The sequence below is a fragment of the Schistocerca americana genome, chromosome 6 (assembly GCF_021461395.2).
Source record: "Schistocerca americana isolate TAMUIC-IGC-003095 chromosome 6, iqSchAmer2.1, whole genome shotgun sequence".
NCBI lineage: Eukaryota > Metazoa > Arthropoda > Insecta > Orthoptera > Acrididae > Schistocerca > Schistocerca americana.
The window spans coordinates 521,384,106-521,410,752 of NC_060124.1; the positions used below are offsets into that span (position 1 = coordinate 521,384,106).

Consider the following 26,647-nt stretch of genomic DNA (forward strand, 5'->3'; position numbering starts at 1 on the left):
CAGATAGTTTTTTTTAAACCAACTTCGGTAAATTTTAGTAAGGAGAAGTTAGGAGAGAGTTAATTCCGAGAGGGCGAGCTGGATGGAGCTGTGCTGCCCGCCGCCCCCTGACGAACACCGACAAGGTAATGAACGCACGGGATGCCGCATCACAGCACATAAGGCTTCACTCAGAACTGCAGAAGGCTCATCTGTTACACCCCCTTTTTGCGTAATACTAGTGTCGATCGTCAATTAAAGCTCATGGTGTTCACATTTGCCACTTGAAGTAAAAATCTGAAACGCGATGATTTTTCTGTTATATAGTTACTGAGAAGCCACATCAGCCACTGTAATTTATGACAAGTTAGATAAGTAATTAAAGATAATTGAGGGTTACTGTAGACCATTTTGATAATTTGATTTTTTGTGAGACTTAATTTAAACCTAGATTATAGATGTGATATGGCATAGGTCATTCTTCGATCCATTGTAGAACCTGGAAACACATTCAGGGAATATTCGTTCACATTTTTGTTGAACGCAGTTGGTTTTTACCATCCTGTTTTAAAACATTTCCTTTTGTCAATAGTGGAATTTATAAACGATGTTTTGTGAGAAGAATAAAATTTCCAGTGGTAAACTGCTTTTTCGACGTTATTTTACCAGCTAACTAAAAATAGGAAAGCCTTGAACCCCTTCCACTAAATTTAGTTAGTATTAAGATTCTTTTACAGGGAGTGCAGTAGAGCTGACGCTGAAATCATTAAGTATTTGGTTATATCATCGCTAGTCTCACTGACCTCTTCTGAATTCTACATGTCATGTGTGGTCTGGCGTCGCCTTACCAGCAACAGGTCCCAGGTACAAACTAGTCAATTCCCTAAAAAAACACGCTCAGAGCGTCGTTGCGCGAAAGTGGTAGGGAGACACGATATAGAACAAACAGACACCACGCAGAATGTTTAGATACTTGAAGGAAACTCTGATGGGCGGCTAGGGCACTCTGTTCCCCGGAAGGCACCACATACTGTGTATTAAAGCGGGGACCTAGAGACGACGGAGATGCTTCGTCCCGTCGTAGCTCTCAGTGGTTCTCAACCCCACAACAGGCCACACCAGTCCACCCAGCCCAACCGCCCCGCACCGAACTCAGGGCTACTGTGTGGTTCGGCCCACAGTAGAACACCCCCACCCCTCCGCTCCCCCCAGGAATGTCGCATAACGGACGAGCGTAACCGCCTTAAAAACCATCCACAGGCTGGCCGGCACTCCGGACCTCGAAACTAATCTGCCGGGCGGATTTGGCCAGGAACTGGCAGGCCTTCCCACTCGGGAAGCAGCTTGTTAGACCGCGCGGTTAGCCGGGCGGGCTGACAAATTACGTTACTTGTATTTTAAACGTAACTCACGAGCTCTTGACCACAGCTACCACGGAAGTGGAGAATTTTATTTATTTTCTCTTCCTTAACAACAACATCAGTTTTTACAAATGACCAAATAGTCGAATTTACTCAAAATATCACAACTATTTCCGTTAATAAAAAAGCATTTTTAGAACAAAGAGAGATAAAGGATTTCAGAAGAAGCGGATGTTACTTTACGTTTCAGTTTAACAAACTGCTGTATTTTCCTTGACATTCAATTTAAAATTAAGAAGAGACTTTATTTCAATAAATAAAAAAGGAAGTTTCCATATGACAGGAAATAGTTATGTCTCTTAATTCCTTACGCGATAATTATTACAAATTAACAGTCAAAATAAATATCACAGAAATCAGGTCGAGAAGGCAACTAAAGTTGAGCGAATGGAACGGCTGTAAGAAGAGATAAGGAGACAGAATAAAACAAAATAGCGGTAAAGTGCGAGAACGTAGACCGTAAGGACGTGAGATTGAATCATAGTCAGGCATTGGAATTTTTCAGTGAGTCTTAACGCTAGTCCTGATATCAATTTATGAAGATATACCGGCAACGAAACTCGTTCGTTCCATTCCTACTCCCAAAGTACCAACAACTTGCAGAGAGCCTTATTGACATCTTTGGTCCAAGGCTTCGTGGTTTCTGCACTACACTCGAACTCTTCTTTCACCTCTTACCAACTGAAATCGTGGCTCATCTCACCATGCCACGGTCTTCCAGTCGTGTAGGGTCCCGCTGATATGGTCACGACAACAGGAGAGGCGCTGAAGGCTATTTCGTGCTTTTAGCTAAGGCACTGACGTTGGGTGTCTGCTGCCATACCCGTATTTCACCGTAGTGTCCACTGGATATGTAAGTCGAACGTCCTGTATTCGTTTCTACGGTTTTCTCAAGCATTGTTGCTTCTCTCTTAGCACTAGCAACTCTACACAAACGCCGTTGCTCTAAGTCGTTAAGAGAAGACCGTCGCCCACTTTTTTGTCTGTGGTGAGATGTGACGCATGAAATTTGGTATTCTCGGCACACTCTTGACACTGTCGCTTTCGGAATACTGAATTACCTAACGATTTCCGAAATGTTATGTCCTATGCGTCTAGCTCCAACTAACATTCAAAGTCTGTTAATTCCCGTCGTAGAGGCAATTGCAACGTTGCGATTGATAATGGAAGCAAGACTAAAGAAAAATAAAGACAAGTTCATAGGATTTGTTGACCTGGGAAAAGCGTTCGACATTATTACACGGTGCAAGATGTTAGAAAATCAGAGGAAAACAGAGGTAAGTTACAGGGACAGAGAAGTAATATACAACATTTAAAAGAGCCAAGAGTGGAACACCAAGAATGAAGTGCCCGTATTAAAAACTGTGTACGACCGTGATGTAGTCTTTTGCTCCTTCTGTTCAATTTGTACATCGAAGAGGTAATGATGGAAATAAAAGAAATATTCAAAAGTGGAATTAAAATTGAAGCTGAAAGGATATCAATAATAAGATTCGACGAAGACATTTCAATCCTCAGTGAAAGTGAAGAAGAGCACAGGACCTGATGAAGGTAACTAACAGTCTAAAGAGTACAGAATATCGAAAAAGACGAAAGAGAAATACCAGAACTAAGAACAGCGAGAAACTTAACATCAGTATTGGTGGTCACGAAGCAGATGAAGTTACGGAATTCTGCTAACTAGGCAGCAAAATATCCTATGGCGGACGGAGCAAGGAGGACATGAAAAGTACATAAGCACTGGCAGAAAGTTCATTCCTGGCCACGAGAACTCTCCAAGTGTCAAACAAAGGCCTTAATTTGAGGAGGAAATTTCTGAGTATGTATGTTCGGAGGACAGAATTGTATGGATAGCGAAACATGGACTATGGGAAAACCGGAACAGAAGAAAATCGAAGCATTTGAGATGTGGTGCTACAGACGAATATTGAAAATTAGGTGGAGTGATAAGGTAAAGAATGACGGGGTTCTGCTGACATGGAGAAGGAACAGGATGATAGGACATTTGTTGAGACATCAGGGAATGACATCCATGGTACCAGAGGGAGCTACAGAGATTAAAAACTGCAGAGGAAGAGAGAGATTTGGAATACATCCAGCAAAGAATTGAGTACGTAGGTTGCAAGTGTTGCTCTGAGATTAAGAGACTGGCACAGGGGAGGAATTCGTGACGGACCGCTTCAAACCAGTGAGAAGACTAACGACTCAAAAAAAAAAAAACAAAAAAAAAAAAAACAGAAAAACTTGGGTTCATTGCTTCGGGCGTCTGCGCCACACTCGAACCACAGTTTCATCTCTTAGCAACTGAGATCTCTGAGATCTGGACTCATCTCATCATGGCACGGTTTTCCAATCGTCTATGGTCCATCCGATACGGTCACGACTCCACTAGAGGCGCTACAGGAGATGTACTGTTACCAAAGGCACTCGAGTCGATCGTCTGCTGCCGTAGCCTAATAACTCCGAATTTCAACGCACTGTCCAAACGTATACGCTCGTCGTACGTCTCACATTGATTTCTGCTTTATTTCACACAATGTTGCTTCTCTGTAATCACTGACAATTCTATGCAAACTCCGCCGTTCTTGGTTGTTAAGCGAATGGCGTTAGCCGCTCCGTTTTCAGTGGTGACCAGTACTGCCTGAAATTTGGTATTCCCTGCGCACTCTTGACACTGTATATCTCGGAATATTGATTTCCCTAATGATTTCCAATACTTGAATGACCCATGCGTTTAGCTCCAACTACCACTCCGCGTTCAAAGTCAGTTAATTCAAGTCGTGCGGCCATAGTCACGTTGGCAACCTGTTCACATGAGTCACATCAGTAAAAATGACAGCTCCGCCAACTGACTGCCCATTTGGTACTTTGTGTGCGCGAACTTTAAATTTTAGGACGTCTAGTGTTCATACGTACGTTTTATCAAGCAATTTGCAAACTAAACTATCGTCGGCGAGCCTGACGGTCTTAGTTTGGTGACGCCTGCTCTAGAGGGAATCCCAGCCTGTGCTGCCGTACGGATTTACATTACTGGCAATTAAAAAAGCTACAGCAAGAAGAAATGCAGATGATAAACGGGTATTCATTGAACCAATATATTACACTAGAACTGACATGTGATTACATTTTCACGCATTTTGGGTGCATAGACATTGAGAAATCAGTGACCAGTACAACCACCTCTGGCCGTAATAACGGCCTTGATACACCTGGGCATTGAGTCAAACAGAGCTTGGATGGCGTATACAGGTACAGCTGCCCATACAGGTTCAACACGATAGCACAGTTCATCAAGAGTAGTGACTGGCGTATTGTGAAGAGCCAGTTGCTCAGCCACCATTGACCAGACGTATTGAATTCGTGAGAGATCTGGAGAATGTGCTGGCCAGGGCAGCGGTCGAACATTTTCTGTATCCAGAAAGGCCCGTACAGGACCTGCAACTTGTGGTCGAGCATTATCCTGCTAAAATGTAGGGTTTCTCAGGGATCGAATGAAGGGTAGAGCCACGGGTCGTAAAACATCTGAAATGTAACGTCCACTGTTGAAAGTACCATCAATGCGAACAAGAGGTGACCGAGACGTGTAACCAATGGTACCCCATACCATCACGCAGGGTGATTCGCCAGTATGGCGATGACGAATACACGCTTCGAATGTGCATTCACCGCGATGTCGCCAAACACGGATGCAACCACCGTGATGCTGTAAACAGATCCTGGATTAAACCGAAAAAGTGCCGTTTTGCCATGCGTGCACCCAGGTTCGTCGTCGAGTACACCATCGCAGGCGCTCCTGTCTGCGATGCAGCGTCAAGGGTAACCGCAGCCATGGTCTCCGAGCTGAAAGTCCATGCTGCTGCAAACGTCGTCGAACTGTTCGTCAGATTGTTGTTGACTCAGGGATTGAGACGTGGCTGCATGATCCGTTACACCCATGCGGATAAGATGTCTGTCATCTCGACTGCTAGTGATACGAGGCCGTTGGGATCTAGCACGGCGTTCCGTATTACGCTCCTAAGCCCACGGATTCCATGTTCTGCTAACAGTCATCGGATCTCGACGAACGCGAGGAGCAATGTCGCGATACAATAAACCGCAATCGCGATAGGCTACAATCCGACTATTATCGAAGTCGGAAACGTGATGGTACGTATTTCTCCTCCTTACAGAAGGCATCATAACAACGTTTCACCAGGCAACGCCGGTCAACTGCTGTTTGTGTATGAGAAATCGGTTGGAAACTTTCCTCGTGCCTGCACTTTGTAGGTGTCGCCACCGGCGCCAACCAATTGTGAATGCTCTGAAAAGCTAAGCATTTGTATGTTACACAATCTTCTTCCTGTCGGTTAAATTTCTCGCCTGGAGCACGTCATCGTCGTAGTGTAGCAATTTTAACGGCCAGTAGTGTACTTTGCCCTGCCACCGCAGCTGGCGGTGAGCGGGGCGCGCACTGACCTCTGCGGCTTCGTGCCGGCGGCGGCGGCGCTTCCTGGCGAGTGCGCCGTGCAGCGCGCAGGCGGCCAGCAGCCCTGCGGCCAGCACCAGCAGCGCCGCGACGGCGACGCCGGCCGCCAGCACGCGGCCCGACAGCGCGGCGGCCGGGGGCGGCGCCGCGGCGCGCCGGCGAACCTCCAGCGTGACGGCGCCCAGCGCGCGGCCCGCGCGGTTCTCGCCCACGCATTGGTAGGAGCCCGCGTCCGACGCCTCCAGCCGCAGCACGGTCAGCGCGCCCCCGGACGCGTTCACCACGTACCGGCCCGGCGACGACCTGCCGGCGAAACGGCGCTGCACTGCGCTCACTACCCCGTGTCTATATCTACATCTACATGATTACTCTGCAATTCACATTTAAGTGCTTGCCAGAGGGTTCATCGAACCACAATCATACTATCTCTCTACCATTCTACTTCCGAACAGCGCGCGGGAAAAACGAACACCTAAACCTTTCTGTTCGAGCTCTGATTTCTCGTATTTTATTTTGGTGATCATTCCTACCTATGTAGGTTGGGCTCAACAAAATATTTTCGCATTCGGAAGAGAAAGTTGGTGACTGAAATTTCGTAAATAGATCTCGCCGCGACGAAAAACGTCTTTCCTTTAATGACTTCCATCCCAACTCGCGTATCATATCTGCCACACTCTCTCCCCTATTACGTGATAATACAAAACGAGCTGCCCTTTTTTCCAAACTTTCGATGTCCTCCGTCAGTCCCACCTGGTAAGGATCCCACATCGCGAAGCAATATTCTAGCAGAGGACAAACGAGTGTAGTGTCAGCTGTCTCTATAGTGGACTTGTTGCATCTTGCAAGTGTCCTGCCAATGAAACGCAACCTTCCCCACAATATTATCTATGTGGTCTTTCCAACTGAAGTTGTTCGTAATTTTAACACCCAGTTGAATTGACAGACTTTAGAATTGCACTATTTATCGAGTAATCGAATTCCAACGGTTTTCTTTTGGAACTCATGTGGATCACCTCACACATTACGTTATTTAGCGTCAACTGCCACCTGCCACACCATACAGCAATCTTTTCTAAATCGCTTTGCTACTCATACTGGTCATCGGATGACCTTACTAGACGTTAAATTACAGCATCATCTGCGAACAACCTAAGAGAATTGCTGAGATTGTCACCCAGGTCATTTATATAGATCAGAAACAGCAGACGTAGCAGGACGCTTCCCTGGGGAACACCTCATATCACTTCAGTTTTACTCGATGATTTGCCGTCTATTAATACGAGCAGCGACCTTCCTGACAGGAAATCACGAATCCAGTCGCACAACCGAGACGATACCCCGTAGGCCCGCAGCTTGATTAGAAGTCGCTTGTGAGGAACGGTGTCAAAAGCTTTCCGGATATCTAGAAATACGGAATCGAGATCCCCTGTCGATAGCGGCCATTACTTCGTGCGAATAAAGATCTAGCTGCGTTGCACAAGAACGATGATTTTCTGAAACCATGCTAATTACGTATCAATAGATCGTTCCCTTCGATTTGATTCATAATGTTTGAATACAGTATATGCTTCAAAACCCTACTGCAAACCGACGTCAATGATATAGGTGTGTAGTTCGATGGATTACTCCTACTACCCTTGTTAAACACTGGTGCGACCTGCGCAGTTTTCCAATCTGTAGGTACAGATCTATCGGTGAGCGAGTGGTTGTATATGATTGCTAAGTAGGAAGCTATTGTATAAGCGTAATCTGAAAGAAACCTAATCGGTATACAATCTGGACCTGAAGACTTGCCCGTATCAAGCGATTCGCAACCCCTAACGTATTTACTTCTAAGAAACTCAAGCTAGCAGCTGTTCGTGTTTCAAATTCTGGAATATTCCATTCGTCTTCCCTGGTGAAGGAATTTCGGAAAACTGCGTTCAATAACTCCGCTTTAGCGGCACAGTCGTCGGTAACAGTACCATCGGCACTGCGCAGCGAAGGTATTGACTGCGTCTTGCCGCTTGTGTACTTTACATACGACCAAAATTTCTTTGGTTTTTCTTGTCTCAGGGAAGTACGGGAAATAACATAGCACGACACCTGCTGCAATTCCTCTCAAAGATCTTTCACCGGGAGCAACTACTGAAACTACCGATGCGAGATGATAAATACCGAGAAGTGAGGGATCACATATAATCCTCCCCCTCCACCAAAAAGCAAAAGCAAAGGGTACTACCTGGCAAAGCGGTGTAATTTAACTGACTGAGACTCACGTGTAGTGCTACACGATAAACAACATGATACACTTTACTGAGATTGAAAGGTCTCTGTTGGATTCCTTTCATGTTAATTTTTTAAAATTTTTGTCATTTACGGCATACATTCCACTTCAAAATTTACTGTGGTGTTTCTATCTGGGAGGAGACTGAGCAGTGGAACGTGTTACTTTTACACATAATCAAGAACGATCTGTCACACTACTACACTTTAAAACACAGTTTATATGTAATTCATGTCACACAGTCTCATACAGAACCTACATCCGCTTTCTTTTATATACTGTATATGATAAGATACTGTCATCCCCCTTCCCTTCTGTGTGAAAGGATGAGTGAGCAAATGTATTTCTAGTTGCATGCTTGATGGTAGCAGACAAACCTGTCTGCTAGAGAACAGCAGGACCAACGTCAGAATAGGTAGCTACGCTTTATAAAAGCAAAGAGGTTTCTATTCTTAGTTTGGTCCTGTCCGTCCCTTGTCATATTGGTATGGGAAGCTGCCTCTCTGGTCACTTCCGTTTTGTATCGGGAAGCACCCTCGGTAGGGGCCCACGGGCTGTCGGTCCGCGGCGAGCGTCTGAAGTTGTAAGATCTCCGGCTAAGCGTGTCTCTGCTAAGTCCGAAGGACAATGGATTTCTTAAATTCAGCCTAACTGAAAATTTAATCACCTTTATTTCAGGTTTAGATCTAAAATATCTAATGTTATCTTAAATTGCAACGCAGTGTAATTCGAGTGTGAAGTTCAGAATATCTTCCAGTAGTTGCTTCGTCACTACTTTGTGAGTAAAGTGGAACCATGTGTTGAGGATCCGTAACTCTAACTAAGATCATCAATCTTAAATGCGAATGTGCGTGAGATTATAACGTCTTGTCTTGACAATATTTTTCAATATAGCAACTTTTCTTTATGTTCAACCCACGTGGGGTGTACTTTGTAAGACCAGTATCACGTGCTTATACAATTGTTTGACCCATCAGGTTAATAGTAAGACGATAGTAACCAGTTCGAGGTTTTTATTTTGTAATTTGTGTCTCAATGTAATTTATTTTAATTATCAAAATTATTGTGGAGTTACACTCTTTGTGTAAACCAAGTTGACCAAGTGAAGCATTTAGTGTAATCATCAGAATAGTCCTCAGCTATTCTTTTCGGGAAGATTTCACAGAGACAGTATGAATTTAGTATACCAGTGTGTGGTAATTTCATGACGGACAGGATTGCGCTACGAACGTAACTTCTTTGGGTGAAAATTGAATCGGTTGGTTGTGGTTAATTTTCTCTTGCATATGTTTCAACGTTCTTCGTGTGTTATTTTATGAATGCAGTGTTGTATGCAGTATCCCAATCTTGGCTCCATATTTGATGTGTTCTGTAAGATAACAAACTCACATTTTCACAATCCTAAATAAGACACCAGTTTACTTATGAATCATGTTTAATATGCTAAAATTTTAACGGAACAGTGATCAATGTTAAAATAAATGTCCAAATATAAACTGATTTATTTCTTTTTATTTAAATTCTCTTTTATATATATATCACCGGTTGTCGTAAGATGACTATTAAAAGACTATAATTAATGTTACTCTGGTTGGGAATTTGGTAAGCTAGACTGGATACCTGGTGAAACAGCTGCTCAGTAATGCAAGGTTAACTTCCCCAAATAGCTCACAGCTTTTAACCCGCTTTTATTGTCTTGAATATCAGCACCGCTTTCAGAACAAATTAATGCATCAATATTACAAGATGTTTGTGGTATTCTTACGTGACTACATATATGAAAAAATAATGAACCGTATGTCCACTGACGTTAAACACCACGTGTCTTTGACATTCTTAAAAAAAAAGCACTCCGTCTTCAGGCCACGAGTGGCCTACAGGGACCATCCGACCGCCGTGTCATCCTCAGGGGAGGATCCGGATAGGAGGGGCGTGGGGTCAGCATACCGCTCCCCCGGTCGTTATGATGGTATTCTTGACCGAAGCCGCTACTATTCGGTCGAGTAGCTCCTCAATTGGCATCACGTGGCTGAGTGCACCCCGAAAAATGGCAATAGCGCACGGGAACCGATGTATCCACTGCGGCAAGGCCGTGTCTTGGACATTATTACAAAATTTTATTAATTTATAAAAATGTTTTTATGAGGAAATTAAAGAAAAATAAGAAGAGGGATTTCGGTTTTGCAGTGCAGATATTTTCTTGTAAAAATTATCCTTTGGAATATTCGAGAGAAATGACAAAGAAATATTAGTACAGTGTTTTTAGAATATAGCAAAACATGCTAGAAAACCAGCTCAGCCTATATAAGAACTACTGAGGGAGATGTGGTCTAAACGTTAGCAATTAATATAATTATATAACGAGTACAGAATATGATGTTTTGAAAACCAATAGGGATAAAATTTTCTAAATTTAGCTTAGAATATCAAGCCTTCGTAAAATTCAGCTGACGTCAAAGACTTTTCCTTGTTTTTGTAGAGAGCACTGTCACATTTGAAAATCGTAAGTTGTCATTGTGGGTTACCTAAAGTACCTGTTTTTATGATTCTTATATAGAAGGTCTTAGATTATTTTGTCTATATAATGTAAAACCATGTAGGGCCCCCGCGAGCACGCAGTAGTGCCGCAGCATGACGTGGCATGGACTCAACTAATGTCTGAAGTAGTGGTGGAGGGAATGGAAACCGAGAATCCTGTAGGGCTGTCCATAAATCTGTTAGAGTACGAAGGATGGAAATATCATCTGAACAGCAAATTGAAACACACCCCAGATACGCTCAATAATTTTCACGTCTGGGGAGCTTTGTGGCCAGCAGAAGTGTTTAAACACAGAAGAGTGTTCCTGGAACCACTCTGTAGCAATTCAGAACGTTGGTGTGTCCCATTGTCCTGCTGGAACTGCCAAACTACCGGATTCACGGTACACTCGTGAAATGGTGTACGGGGAAATCCCCACTTGTGGTCATCGCTCATGCACCGACTATAACACAACGTTCAGACTCACTTAAATCTGGGTAACCAGTCATTGTAACAGCAGTAACCGATGTAACAATAGCGCCACTCATTTGTTGTCTTATATAGGCGTTGCCGACTGCAGCGCCGCATTCTGCCTGTTTACGTATTTGAATATGCATCCCTAAGCCACTTTCTTTGGCGCTTCAGTATATACAGGTGTTCGTAAAAAGCGTCAGGTAATAATTCGAGAGCTGATTATACTAATCGTAACAAGAAAAACAAGTCCACGTGTTTACGGTAGGCGTTCAACGTGGCGCCCATTCATGACAACGCAGCCCCCAGTCCTCCGGTGTAAGGAACGACGCACCCTTTGAAGTACACCCAGTTGTTATTATTCCTGCTGGCACGCATTGTAGACTCGACCCTGTAGTGTCCGCATATCGTTGATTGGCGTGGCGTACATCAATTCCGTCAAGTGTCCCCATCACAAAAAGTCTAGGGGATTGAGGGCTGGCGAACGTGCAGGCCAAGGTGTGCCCTCCCCTCTCCCCCCTGCCCCCCCCCCCCCCCCAAACCAACACAGTGGCCCCGAAATGTCTGCGTAAGATGTTCGCGCACATTGTGATGAAAGTGTGCTGGGCGCTATCATGCATGAACCACATTTGCATTCGTTGCTGCAATGGCACAGCCTCCAGCAAGGTAGACAACACATTAATGCAAAAGTGCAGATAGTGCGGCTCAATTAATCTCTGTGGTAGCACGGATTTACCTGTTAATCTATCGCTAAGTATGCCCGCCCATACATTGATTGAGAATCGGAGTTGATGCCCTTTATCCTGAATTGCTTGGGTATTTACATCTGCCCATACATGCGACTTGTGAAAATTCTCACCATCTCTTCTTGTGAAACGTGCATCATCGGTGTATAAAATCTTGGTTGTGAACAGTGGATCATTGGTACACTTCTGCAACTGCCACTGACAGAACCGCCGTCTGCCGTGATGATCCTTGAAAGACTGAAAGGCGCAGTAGGCGATATGGGTGCTGCAATTGTCCATGATGTACACCCCCCCCCCCCCCCCTCCCCTCCAGATAAAGAGAATGAAACACGCCATCTGCTGGTTTTAATTGTCGCACGGTGGTCCCAGGGATTTCTTCCACCGAACGTAGCACACGAACCTCCATGTCAGTCGTGCGGACTGTGCGGGGTCTTCCACTGTCAGTCTTACAGGTGCATGGGTACCTGTGTCTCTCAGACGCTGGAAGAGTCTGCAGAACAGCTTATCAGAGGGCGCTCTGTGCTGTGGGTATCTTTCAGTATAGAGGGCACGGGGTCGCAGGCTACGTCAATTTTCTAAACCATAGCAGAATTTTCGTATCTGTCATTTCACTTGTCGAGTAGTGGGCTCCCACTGCCAACAAGTTTGTGGAAGGGAGTAAATATAAATGTATTACACTATTTCTACGTACAAACAGCGCAGCACCATTAAACGCATTGGTGTGTCCCCGTTTGGGAGAAGATAAAAGACCATGATACGTAGCCAGGGTTGACAGCACTGCACAATAAGTCACACAAACTAATGTAGCCTATAACATGACTCGAACCATACAACGGACTGCAGAGCCCCTAATAGTAGGTAGAGCACTGCGAGTAATACAGAGAAACACCCTGCCGACAAATATGACGTAACGCCAATTCAGCGTTTGTGCCAATGTTGGTCACCAAGCTTCGCGCAGCTCTTCGTATAAACACGTGCGTTTCCGGACACATGTTTATTGGACTTGTGTTTCTTGTTTCGATGAGTACTATCACCTCTCAAAGTATTGGATATTTTTTTTTAACTTTCTATAAATATAAGCAGCTTCATCAGCTTCACCAGTCAGTTAGTATGGCGCAATTCTTGGCACGAGGGCAGTTTGGCACGAGGGCAGTTCGGTTAGTCATTGCTTCGTCATTACGTCACCGCTCACATAATCTGTTACTAAGTAATCTCGAACATCGGATAGAACCAATGACTGTTAAAGAAAAGCTAGGACTGTGAATATTTCTGCCACATCTGTGAAGAATAAACTGAAAGTCACGTGTAAATGTCATCAGGTTATTAATTGCGACGAAGAAACTTGGACCTAATTATTCAACAATTAATTTGGGTCTTCCAGTTGCCTTGTTCTAACCTTCTCCGATCGAATATTGACTGTTGGGGACATAAACTGTGATTACATTCCAAAGGAATCACCGGATGATTAAAAACATCTTTCGTTTTCAAAAGTCAAATAAAATTTTTTATCTAAGTAAAAAAAAAAAAAATGGCGTGCGACGAGGGCCTCCCGTGTGGTAGACCGCTCGCCTGGTGCAAGTCTTTCGATTTGACGCCACTTCGGCGACTTGCTCGTCGATGGGGATGAAATGATGATGATTAGGACTACACAACACCCAGTCTCTGAGCGGAGAAAATCTCCAACCCAGCCGGGAATCCAACCCGGGCCCTTAGGATTGACAGTCCGTCGCACTGAACACTTTTTTTTACTTCGCCTTAACTACTTTTTTTTATCTCCTGCTTACATGGCAGACGCTCTATCCATCATTTTTTTACCCCATTTTTCATGTCCCCTATTGGGACATAGCACCAAGTGTGCAGAAATCTTAACACAAAACTCCCATTCTCCTATGTAAGAAAGACAAAGAAACCTCTTCTCTGAGAAGAAACTGAACACTGAACGTAATAATTATTCTTGAATCACACAAATACTATGGAAGTCGAACACGAGTAATTCTCAAAATATTTTTAATAATCTCTTCGTGTAACATAGAAGTTTCGGAATAGTAAATAATAATAAGAAGACAAGTGACTTTTAATTTTCTTCTGTTCGTTCTCGTTCATGGTGTTGTAGTGGTTCCTCATATTTAACCGACACCCATTCTTTCAAAAATGATCTTCAGCATGTTGCCGTAGTGCTTCTTGTGGTTGCGATACGTGCTGATTTTTGCGTATTCACACTTCATGTAAACTCGGAATTCTATCTCATTGTCCAACCCAAGTTTGTTGATAACATAACTAACATATTTTCCCAGTAACCAGCTAATGGCGTTGGTTTTTAATTTCGGAAAGTACGTCATGTCTGGTGAGGAGGAGCGATGGCGTTATATATTCCGTCTAGGATCTGGTGAGAAAGGCGATTTGTTGCCTGATCCAATTCCAGTTATTCACATTGCCGCCACAGGTGAATCTGTGGATAAGTGTAACCACCAGATTGCATTTTCCACAAAGGTGTGTCTGGTTTAAACCGATCCCATATAGTCTCTCTTTGGTGCTGATGACATTGTTAACTGTTGTATGTCGTGTATCTGCAGATGTTTTGTACCCGTGGTCTAGGAGTAGCGTCTTTGATTCATAATCAAAACGTCTTCGGTCTTGGGTTCGATCCCCGCCACGGCCTAAATTTTGATAAGTAATCAGCATTGGCGGCCGAAGACTTTCGGCATAAGAAGTCAGCCTCATTCTGCCAACGGCCTTGTCAAAGAGGGCGGAGGAGCGGATAGAGGTTCAGGACACTCTCTTGTCCTAGGGGTGGGAAATTGCCCCTAAAGGCAGAGGAATCAGCAGTGATCAACGACATGAAGATGGAGAAGGCAATGGAAACCACTGCATTAAAGACACGTAACGTGTATCCACAGGACATGTGGCCTGTAATTGAAGAAGTGTCATGATGATCTCTCCATTGGCAAAAGATTCTGGAATAGTCCCCCATTCGGATCTCCGGGAGGGGACTGCCAAGGGGGAGATTACCATGAGAAAAAGATTGAATAATCAACGAAAGGATAACGTTCTACGAGTCGGGGCGTGGAATGTCAGAAGCTTGAACGTGGTAGGGAAGCTAGAAAATCTGAAAAGGGAAATGCAAAGGCTCAATCTAGATATAGCAGGGATCAGTGAAGTGGAAGGAAGACAAGGATTTCTGGTCAGATGAGTATCGGGTAATATCAACAGCAGCAGAAAATGGTAAAACAGGTGTAGGATTCGTTATGAATAGGAAGGTAGGGCAGAGGGTGTGTTACTGTGAACAGTTCAGTGACCGGATTGTTCTAATCAGAATCGACAGCAGACCAACACCGACAACGATACTTCAGGTGTACATGCCGACGTCGCAAGCAGAAGATGAACAGATAGAGAAAATGTATGAGGATATTGAAAGGGTAATGCAGTATGTAAAGGAGGACGAAAATCTAATAGTCATGGGCGACTGTAAAGCAGTTGTAGGGGAAGGAGTAGAAGAAAAGTTTACAGGAGAATATGGGCTTGGGACAAGGAATGAAAGAGGAGAAAGACTAATTGAGTTCTGTAACAAGTTTCAGCTAGTAATAGCGAATACCCTGTCCAAGAATCACAAGAGGAGGAGGTATACTTGGAAACGGCCGGGAGATACGGGAAGATTTCAATTAGATTACACCATGGTCAGACAGAGATTTCGAAATCAGATACTGGATTGTAAGGCGTACCCAGGAGCAGATATAGTCTCAGATCACAGTATAGTAGTGATGAAGAGTAGGCTGAAGTTCAAGACATTAGTCAGGAAGAATCAATACGCAAAGAAGTGGGATACGGAAGTACTAAGGAATGACGAGATACGTTTGAAGTTCTCTAACGCTATAGATGCAGCAATAAGGAATAGCGCAGTAGGCAGTACAGTTGAAGAGGAATGGACATCTCTAAAAAGGGCCATCACAGAAGTTGGGAAGGAAAACATAGGTACAAAGAAGGTAGCTGCGAAGAAACCATGGGTAACAGAAGAAATACTTCAGTTGATTGATGAAAGGAGGAAGTACAAACATGTTCCGGGAAAATCAGGAATACAGAAATACAAGTCACTGAGGAATGAAATAAATAGGAAGTGCAGAGAAGCTAAGACGAAATGGCTGCAGGAAAAATGTGAAGACATCGAAAAAGGTATGATTGTCGGAAGGACAGACTCAGCATACAGGAAGGTCAAAACAACCTTTGGTGACATTAAAAGCAACGGTGGTAACATTAAGAGCGCAACGGGAATTCCACTGTTACATGCAGAGGAGAGAGCAGATAGGTGGAAAGAATACACTGAAAGCCTCTATGAGGGTGAAGATTTGTCAGATGTGATAGAAGAAGAAACAGGAGTCGATTTAGAAGAGATAGGGGATCCAGTATTAGAATCGGAATTTAAAAGAGCTTTGGAGGACTTACGGTCAAATAAGGCAGAAGGGGTAGATAGCATTCCATCAGAATTTCTAAAATCATTGGGGGAAGTGGCAACAAAACGACTATTCACGTTGGTGTGTAGAATATATGAGTCTGGCGACATACCGTCTGACTTTCGGGAAAGCATCATCCACACAATTCCGAAGACGGCAAGAGCTGACAAGTGCGAGAATTATCGCACAATCAGCTTTACAGCTTACAAGAGTAATATACAGAAGAACGGAAAAGAAAATTGAGAATGCGCTAGGTGACGATCAGTTTGGCTTTAGGAAAAGTAAAGGGACGAGAGAGGCAATTCTGACGTTACGGGTGATAATGGAAGCAAGGCTAAAGAAAAATCAAGACACTTTCATAGGATTTGTCGACCTGGAAAAAGCGTTCGACAATATAAAATGGTGCAAGCTGTTCGAGATTCTGAAAAAAGTAGGGGTAAGCTATAGGGAGAGACGGGTCATATACAATATGTACAACAACCAAGATGGAATAATAAGAGTGGACGATCAAGAACGAAGTGCTCGTATTAAGAAGGGTGTAAGACAAGGCTGTAGCCATGCACCCCTATTCTTCAATCTGTACATCGAGGAAGCAATGATGGAAATAAAAGAAAGGTTCAGCAGTGGAATTACAATACAAGGTGAAAGGATATCAATGATACGATTCGCTGATGACATTGCTATCCTGAGTGAAAGTGAAGAAGAATTAAATGATCTGCTGAACGGAATAAACAGTCTAATGAGTACACAGTATGGTTTGAGAGTAAATCGGAGAAAGACGAAGGTAATGAGAAGTAGTAGAAATGAGAACAGCGAGAAACTTAACATCAGGATTGATGGTCACGAAGTGAATGAAGTTAAGGAATTCTGCTACCTAGGCAGTAAAATAACCAATGACGGCCGGAGCAAGGAGGACATCAAAAGCAGACTCGCTATGGCAAAAAAAGGCATTTCTGGCCAAGAGAAGTCTACTAATATCAAATACAGGCCTTAATTTGAGGAAGAAATTTCTGAGGATGTACGTCTGGAGTACAGCATTGTATGGTGGTGAAACATGGACTGTGGGAAAACCGGAACAGAAGAGAATCGAAGCATTTGAGATGTGGTGCTATAGACGAAGTTGAAAATTAGGTGGACTGATAAGGTAAGGAATGAGGAGGTTCTACGCAGAATCGGAGAGGAAAGGAATATGTGGAAAACACTGATAAGGAGAAGGGACAGGATGATAGGACATCTGCTAAGACATGAGGGAATGACTTCCATGGTACTAGAGGGAGCTGTAGAGGGCAAAAACTGTAGAGGAAGACAGAGACTGGAATACGTCAAGCAAATAATTGAGGAGTAGGTTGCAAGTGCTACTCTGAGATGAAGAGGTTATCACAGGAAAGGAATTCGTGGCGGGCCGCATCAAACCAGTCAGTAGACTGATGAAAAAAAAAAAAAAAAAACAAATAAAAAAAAAATAAAAAAAAAATCTGTAGATAGGCCGGCATAGTTAATAGTTGATGTTCCGCCATACAGCCTTCCAGGCTCAATTAGGGTATTTCTTTTCAATTTTGTGTCTGCCCTCATTTAACTTCCTTTCAAGTATGATGTCGCGCGCTGTGTTACATGTGTTGCTTCTGATTTCGTCACTAAGATAACTTGCTTCGAGGGAAAGGTTCCTCACATACTGTAGGCGGGCATTAATCCTTCGCACATCATTCGGTGCGTGCAGCCTATGGGGTGTCACAGCCTCAAAGAGCTTTGTGATTATACATTGTGGAAGTTCTCTTACCGCTCAGCTACCGGGGGCGGACTTTTATCTAACTAACTGAGTAGTAATGTTAGGCTGGGCTGATGACCTGCCCAGGGTTCTTACACCGACTTGTTACTCCCGAGAAAGTCTTACTTTACGTCTACAGCCATAACCTGCAATCCACTGTGGACTGCACAACAAAAGGTACTTCGCATTGCATAGGTCTTTTTCACATCCTTTTCACTAATTGAACGTGGGAAGAATGATTATTTATACGCATGTGTGTGCATTGCAATTAGCCTTGCTATCGCAGTCCCTACAGGAGTGATATATAAGTGGTTGTTGTATATTCCTAGGTTCTTCACTTTAAATTGGTTCTTGAAAGTTTCCGTAATTGGGCTTTCTCGGGGTAATTTGTGTCTATCTCCAGCGTCTGCCAGCTCACTTTTTTCAGCATTTCCGTAGCACTCCCGACCACAGGTCAAACAAACCTCTAACCATTCGTACCGCTCACTTTTGAATACATTAAACACTCCCTGTTAGTCCTATTTGGTCCACTTTCGGCTACACACAACAAAACGACGTTTTGGGGTGGGTGGTACACGTGTTTTGTAAGCAATCTCCATCATAGACTTTTTGCATTTCTTTAGCATTCTACAAAGTCTGCCGCGTACTTTACCGAAGACTGAGTCTATGTGATAATAATGGCACCGACTTAGAACTCTTCCAGCTGGGGTACTACCTCAGACAATATTTTTACATAGAACGCCGGTTAAATCAAACTGACTAGCAGAATGAATACGAATGAATCAGATACCGCTCCGTCTGTCTACTAAAATGTCCCAATCGTACATCAGCTGCAAGGAGGAGTATGTTTCCGCAAAGCTTTCAAATGCCATAGGCTGACCAAAAAGGTCCCCGCAGCCTTATGGCACAGAGCGTCCTTTTCGTCACACAGCCGGAACTGGCAACAGGACTTCGCCCCCGATCTGCGCTGCAGCGTTCCAAGAGGGCGATTTCCATGGGAGTCAGCGTTCGCTATTGTCCAAGACTGTCGCTCCCCCTGCTCCACTAGGCTCCACATTAGCCATAACCACAGTGTACGAGAGCGAGGGAACGTTCACAGCCTCACAACATTGCTTTTAGTCAGATATCGTGTAGCATGTGGTTTGTTAGATCTGGACCAGGGCCACTGCACGGATTGAGGCATTTCCAGCTACCACCAGAGACAGCAAAGGACTTGGAAGAGCAGTTGAACGCAATGGACAGTGTCTTGAAAGGCGGATATAAGATGAACATCAACAAAAGCAAAACGAGGATAATGGAATGTAGTCGAGTTAACTCGGGTGATGCTGAGGGAATTAGATTAGGAAATGAAATTCTTAAAGTAGTGAAGGGGTTTTGCTATTTGGGGAGCAATAAAATGTAGACTGGCAATGGCAAGGAAAGCGTTTCTGAAGAAGAGAAATTTGTTAACATCGAGTATAGATTTAAGTGTCAGAAAGTCGTTTCTGAAAGTATTTGTATGGAGTGTAGCCATATATGGAAGTGAAACGTGGACGATAAATAGCTTAGACAAGAAGAGAATAGAAGCTTTCGAAATGTGGTGCCACAGAAGAATGCTGAAGATTAGATGAGTAGACCACATAACTAATAAGCAGGTATTGAATAGAATTGGAGAGAAGAGAAATTTGTGGCACAACTTGACTAGAAGAAGGAATCGGTTGGTAGGACATGTTCTGAGGCATCAACGGATCACCAGTTTAGTATTGGAGGGAAGCGTGGAGGGTAAAAATGGTAGAGGGAGACCAAGAGATGAATACACTAAACAGATTCAAAAGGATGTAGGCTGGATTACGTACGGGGAGATGAAGCAGCTTGCACAGGACAGAGAAGCATGGAGAGCTGCATCAAACCATCCTCAGGACTGAAGACCACAACAACAACAACCTACAGCAAGGGCAACAATTACGACTTTGTTAATATGTTCTATGTATAATTAGGCTAATTAAAGTTGATATTTAAGGGAGATTATAGTGTGTAAATTGTCCGATCAGACTGACGGAATAAAGCTACATTAACAACAGCACATTTGATACTTACTTCCGTGAAGCAGTAGACTGTTGGTAACACTCAAGACTTGCCTGCTGTTAATCTGTTTCGTTCTCAGGAACTCGATTCTGTCGAAATTCGCTGCGCTAAAGACGCTCAGACGAGTTGATGGACCTCCGAAGTAGTACGTAAGGCGAAGCAAGTTCAAATGGCTCTGAGCACTATGGGACTTAACTACTGAGGTCATCAGTCCCCTAGAACTTAGAACTACTTAAACCTAACTAACCTAACGACATCACACAACACCCACTCATCACGAGGCAGAGAAACGAAGCAACTGAAGCGCAGCAGTTAACACTCACTTTCACTTTTATGCTTTGGTAGAAGCCACGATTCCCCTTAATACGCCAATGATCAATTTAACTTAGATGCCTAATTTCTTAATCCAAACGGTCAATATAGTTTGCTTTTTCTAAAACAAAGTGGTCTTCTTCGAACATTATATCGTATTTATTCTATTACCTTTCATAACGCAAATCCCATACAACGTTTTTTCCAGACCTTTTGCTAGTCATGCTGTCCTGTTTGCGAAAAAAAGGGTGCAAAATGTTTGTATGTTTGTATATCTTTGTGTTCTTCTCAAGACTAAGGTTACATTTGCCGCCGTTTCTCCTTCTAATTGTTTCTTTGCTTTCTGAGTCATCATTCTTCCAACAGGTTTGATGCGGCCCACCTCTAATTCCTCTCCTACGCTAACCTCTTCGTCTTAGAGTAGCACTTGCACCCTACATCCTCAATTATTTGTTTGATTTATTTCAATCTCAGTCTGAGCCTTGCACGGCTGCGTTCATGCCATTGTTTGTTTGTCACCTTCCATTATGGTACTGCCGCCTCGTTTTCTTGTTCCATTTACTGGCGTCACTAAATTCCTGCCTTACTTGCCCGTGAGCGGCAGCAGCAGCGTCTATCGATAAGGGCACTGTCGTACCATCTCTGGAGCGAGGCACTGTCGTACCATCTCTGGAGCGACCGATAGCATTTCCGGGTCGTTGTGTGTCTGACAGTCAGTTGAAGACGGACCAGATGTGCAGTCGGAACGCAGCAGAAATATAGTCGGGGAAGGAGTGCCGATGAGGCGCGGACAGACAGTGCTCGCAGACAGCTGGCGACACACATGAACTGTCCGACGGAGGGAGATTGGAGCGGGGGACGACCGTTGGTTGGTCGTTCGGTTGGTCGTCTCATCAGCCGCCGTATATTTGGTCCTTTTACCGTTTACGGGCCTGGGCAGTTGGTCGATTGGCGTGGAGCAACGAGGAAGTCCCCGTGGCGCGTAGTTCGGCCGGGGTCGCTGGCGGCGCCCACGCACGGTCGGAATGTGAGGGGCTGTTCCCATTGCTACGAGGTCCATGGCTCTCCGATTTCGGACACGAAAGTTGAGTCTTTACTTTATCTACCAGCCAGCCCCAACTATACACATTGTGTCGCTGAATTTCGTTGTGGGCTGTTAGGACATTCCCACGAGCAACAACATGTGTTTACAGGTTGGCAAAATTCTAGCCGCCCTCCTGTCGAGTTCAACTTAACTTCATTATCTTGTGGAAGCGTACTGGGCCCATAACTTAACTTGATTATTTATGAATTGAATTGCACCAGCAGAATCTCCTGCCTTGTGGCCGTTAACGTTCCGGTTACCTGCCCTGGTGCAAAATGGTTCAAATGGCTCTCAGCACTATGGGACTTAGCATCTGAGGTCATCAGTCCCCTAGAACTTAGAACTACTTAAACCTAACGAACCTAAGGACATCACACACATCCATGCCCGAGGAAGGATTCGAACCTGCGGCCGTAGCGGTCGTACGGTTCCAGACTGAAGCGCCTAGAACCGCTCGGCCACTCTGGCCGGCTACCTGCCCTGTCCGTTGACGTAAATTCAGGCAATGTATTTTCCTCGCCCTGTTGTGGCTGTCCAGCACGTCGTGTAGTTTGACAGCTGAATGTGTAATTCCTTGTGGGCGCCGATACTTTCTGCGTGTTCCATTGAACTCCCTGTTGTGTGCTGGTCGAGTGGAGCGGAAGTTATCCTGTTGCTTGGTCTGTTGAATATCTGTCGGTTAGGTTGCCGTCGGATTGAGAATTGTTGGGTCGACTGCCTGTCTCACCTAAGCGAGCGTTACTGTTTTAATTCCAGGCCGAGCCTTGGCAACTTCAAAGCGCCGTTTGATGTACTGCCTTTTCTTATTTGTCCTTGTTGTTTGTTTATGTATGGCTTGTAGCCGATTTTAAATTAAAATTGTCTTGCCCTTAAGGCGGGAGACTGTTTGGGCCTTCAGCCTGATTTTAATAAATGTTTTAAGATAAGCCCTCCTGCCTTTTCAATTCAAATTTCTGTTTTTGAGTCTTAAGTTATTGGCCTTCAGCCTATTTTAAATTATAGTTGTTTTGCCCTTAAGGTATGAGATTGTTTGGGCCTTCAGCCTAATTTAGAGAAATATTTTAAGATAAGGCCTTCTGGCTTTTAAATTCGAATTCCTGTTTTTGAGTCTTAAATTATTAGCCTTCAGCTGATTCTAAATTAATGTTGTTTTTCCCTTAATCCGTGAGATTGAATGGCGCATTTAGCCGGGAATTAATGTTTGGATTGTTCTGTTTTTAATGTTTCCTTTACTCTTGTAATGTTTGTCAAATGAATAAAGTAATATGTTCGAGTGCAACTGACAGCCACTTATTTTGGTCCCTTTCCACAAATTAAAATATTTGTGCTGTCCTGCTGGTACAGCAGGGGATCTCACAGTCCTCCCCTGCAGATTTTACCCTCTATAGCTCGCTCTGCTACCCTAGAAGTCTGAAAACACGTTCCATCATCCTGCTACTTCTTTTTATCAGTGTTTTCCATATGTTTTTGTCTCAGGCCATTCTGCGAAGAACGTGCCAATTCCTCATCTATTCAGTCGACCTCAGTTTCAGGATCTTTGCAGACCATCATATCTCAAACGTTTCGATTCTCTTCTGTGCGCGTTTTCGCACTATTAATGATTCACCAACATGCAAAGTACATTATCAGAAATTTCTTACTCAGACAACCGCCAATGTTTGTCACAAGCAGACTTCTCTTGGCCATGAATGCCCATTTTGTACCGGTGAACTGCTTTTATGTGCTCATAATCTCATGTGCTATGTTTCACTTTGCTTCCAAAGGTAACAGAATTGCTTAATTTCGTTCAAAGAGTGCTCCTGAATTTTGACATTAAGCTTACATTCCATTTTATTTCTTCTACTTTACATCTACACGGATACTCTGCAAATCACTTTTAAGTGCTTGGCAGAGGGTTCATCGAAAAACCTTCAAACTAATTCTCTATTATTCAAATCTCGTACAGCGCGCGGAAAAATCGAACACGTAAATCTTTCCGTGCGAGATCTGATTTCCCTTATTTTGTTATGATGATCGCTTCTCCCTATGCAGGTCGGCGTCAACAAAACATTTTCGCATTCGGAGAAGAAAACTGACGAATGAAATTTCGTGAGAATATTCTGCCGCAATGAAAAACGCCTTTCTTTTGATGATGTCCACCATAAATCCTGTGTCATTTCAGTGACACTCCCTCCCCCTTTTCGAAATAATACAAAACGTGCTGCCCTTCTCTGAACTAGACGATTTTCAGGTACCTGAATTAGAAGCATTATATGCACAATGTGTTAGGATTAGTCAAGAATTAAACACGAAGCTTGTCAGTTCTTAGGATATGCTAGGAAAATTACAACTTACTTTGCAGAAGATTGTCTGTGATGCATTATACCACGAAATATTTTGTTCCTGCATATATTTAATTCGTTATTAAGCTTTAGGACTATGCGTACCTGTGATAAAATGGAAACGTTAGCTCAGTCATTATGGGAGCAAGTCACTAATGATAAGTCATTGTACACATAATATTCTGATAATGCTCAAATATACAAAGCTGATACATTCAACGCACATAGATGGTGCATAACTGGTGTTATTCTGCCATATCGACTTAAAAGTAGTAAGATCAAGTAGATTAAAATAAAGCAACGCTATACACTTCACGATTTCGGTATACAAACATTTGAAACTGCGCTATTACTAAAGGTACAGGAAAGAAAAATGTGAAATTACAATGTCACCATGTATTATAAGGTTATATAATCTTGTTCGTATTGTGGGTGTATGTGTTCATGGCAATAGCATTGACTGGGGTTGGTTTGACTCTACAACTAACGTAAACCCGTCTGGAAATTTTCCGCTGCGTAGTTCTTTTTGCTCGCGTAAAATTCTGTCCAACTAGTCCTTCAGATGGATATAAACTTCATTGACTGCCCAGTCTGTTCTGGATATAATATCTCATGCATTATGAAGGAAACACTCACGTCACTGGAGCAATGGACTAAAATATTTATTATTCGTCACTTTTAGCCCAGAGGTGAACAGAGCACTTCAGCTTTGGTAAAGAGTGACACTTATAATTGTGCCAATTCCGTATAGGACGGTCCAGCAGGGTAATATGGACCCATTTGAAGAAAACAGTATATTAAGTTGGAAACTTATGAAAGAAGGCTGTACTTTTGCAGACCATATGTTTCAAGAAAGCCAGAGTTACAAGGTGCAACATGACGTATTGCGTCAAATCTGTAAAGGAGGAAGATGAACTATGTTGAAATAAAGGAAATTTATAAACATACTGGTATGTCCATTTGCCCAAACTTGGTAATAAACTATCAGACAGTTTCATAACTCGCTACTTCTAACTGCAGTTACCACTCATAATCCGAACCAGGCGATGTTGCAAACTACTACTCCTACTGGCATGCACAATTTTTTCTTTACTTTATTTACTTTAGTTTCACTAGCTCAGTTGTTTTCCTTTGTATATTCGTAGCTGCTTCACCTCCCTGCTTATTTTCAGATGTTTGAAATACTGGACCCGTTGAAGACAAGAGTAATTTGTTCAACATGTGATTTGTTATATAGTTCATTATTTAATGCCACATATTTCGATTAAGTTCAGTAGCTATACATCGCATTTTCAGTCAAATAATTCCTCTCGTTTTAGTCCTAATCAAACATTGACAATAGTTATCTTTGGGAACCAACAGGGATACAGTGTGGAAGCACTAGTTGAAACCTTCGTTGCTTCAAAAATCTCACAGTCACACATATTTATCTTTGTATCTAATGATGGCGTGAGACCCCAAAGCCGGTCTTTATTACAATATAATAAATATTGAAATATATTACACCAGTGTTGCGTGTTTTCTCTTTCACAAGACATAAATTTCTATCTCTTCCATCACGTCCATAAATTTAACTTTCTGTATTTTATTCAGGATCTGTAGTGATTTATCAACATTCGGTATTTTGCGACTGGCGTCTTTTAAACGTGCAGAAAAGGTGGAGGGGTTACATTCGCTTATTGTTGTGTGTACTTTATCCGAGTACTAATCTATCTTCCCATTTGTCCAATAGGAAATTTTGGGATTCCTGATTGCGAAAAAAGTGTTGATTTCGTGGTATGTCTCAGAAGGATTTGTAAATTTTTAATGTTCCTGTACCTAGATTTTAGTTTTGTGTTCTTGAAACAAAAAGCTATTTTGTCCCAAATTATACCTAAAAAAGGGCGTAAGGAACTTCGTTTTTCTCTAGGTCGCTTGTATTTGATATTAAGGTTATTTCTAGTACAGGGTTGGGGCACATCGTATTGGTTTTCTTTTTAAATACTGTGTCCACCAAGCCTACTGGAAAACCATTATTTGTAGCTACGTTGCGGAAAATATTCGTTGTTCAGTTTTTTTTTCTTTTGATATTGGCAAACTGACCTGCTTGTGTATCATAGTGTGAAAATACGTTTGTTCATGTGCACTTGGATGGCACGATCAGTTGAGGATAATGAGGTCTTTTTCATGGGTTTACGAAAAATATCGAATGTGTGAGATGTTTAAATCGAAAATGTTGATGCTTTTGTATTTTATATTCCCAGAGGGAATTCAGTTTTATGATGTAAATTGCTGAATCGTGATTGACTGTCATGCTTTGCCGTAGAATAGGTTTAGAATGTTGTCGATGTACTGCACCTACAATAATAAAGTATTTTTCCAGTTGCACAGGAGAACCTCCTAATTTTTTTTTCTAAAGTGTTTATGAAAATATCAGGTAAAGTGCATGCAAGGCGTGAATCCTTTGCCACACCATTCTCTTGGAGATAAATTCCGTTCTGGAACCACAAGTAGTTGCGAAAGCTACTCTCAGCTAATATTATAGTAACTTTTCCTCAGTGGTAGTACGAGTTTTGTTAGTCATGTATCAGGTATACACAAGGAAGCTGTACGGCCTTCTACCAGTAACTGCTGCTGTATATAGGATGTTTCACTCTTATACGCAAATCCTCCTTGAGGTTATTCCTTGGCAAAAAGAAATTGCTCAAAATATATGCAGTGTAGTCTAAGATGAATTTTGAGATTGCTAGATTCCCTAGATGTGCTTAGCTGCAACGTGCTCATGAACGATAAACCGGGAACGGGGAAGAA

General features: G+C 43.1%; 1 protein-coding gene across 1 annotated transcript in view; it reads right to left on the reverse strand.

Moving 5' to 3' along the window:
• Positions 1-26,647, reverse strand: part of LOC124620260 (leucine-rich repeat-containing protein 24-like) — a gene marked incomplete at its 5' end in the record, with an annotated part of 317,927 nt that overhangs the window by 260,706 nt on the left and 30,574 nt on the right. Inside the window, one exon of the mRNA XM_047146927.1 lies at positions 5,856-6,168. Coding sequence (XP_047002883.1) covers positions 5,856-6,168 — 313 coding nt within the window. The remainder of the gene's footprint in view (positions 1-5,855; positions 6,169-26,647) is intronic.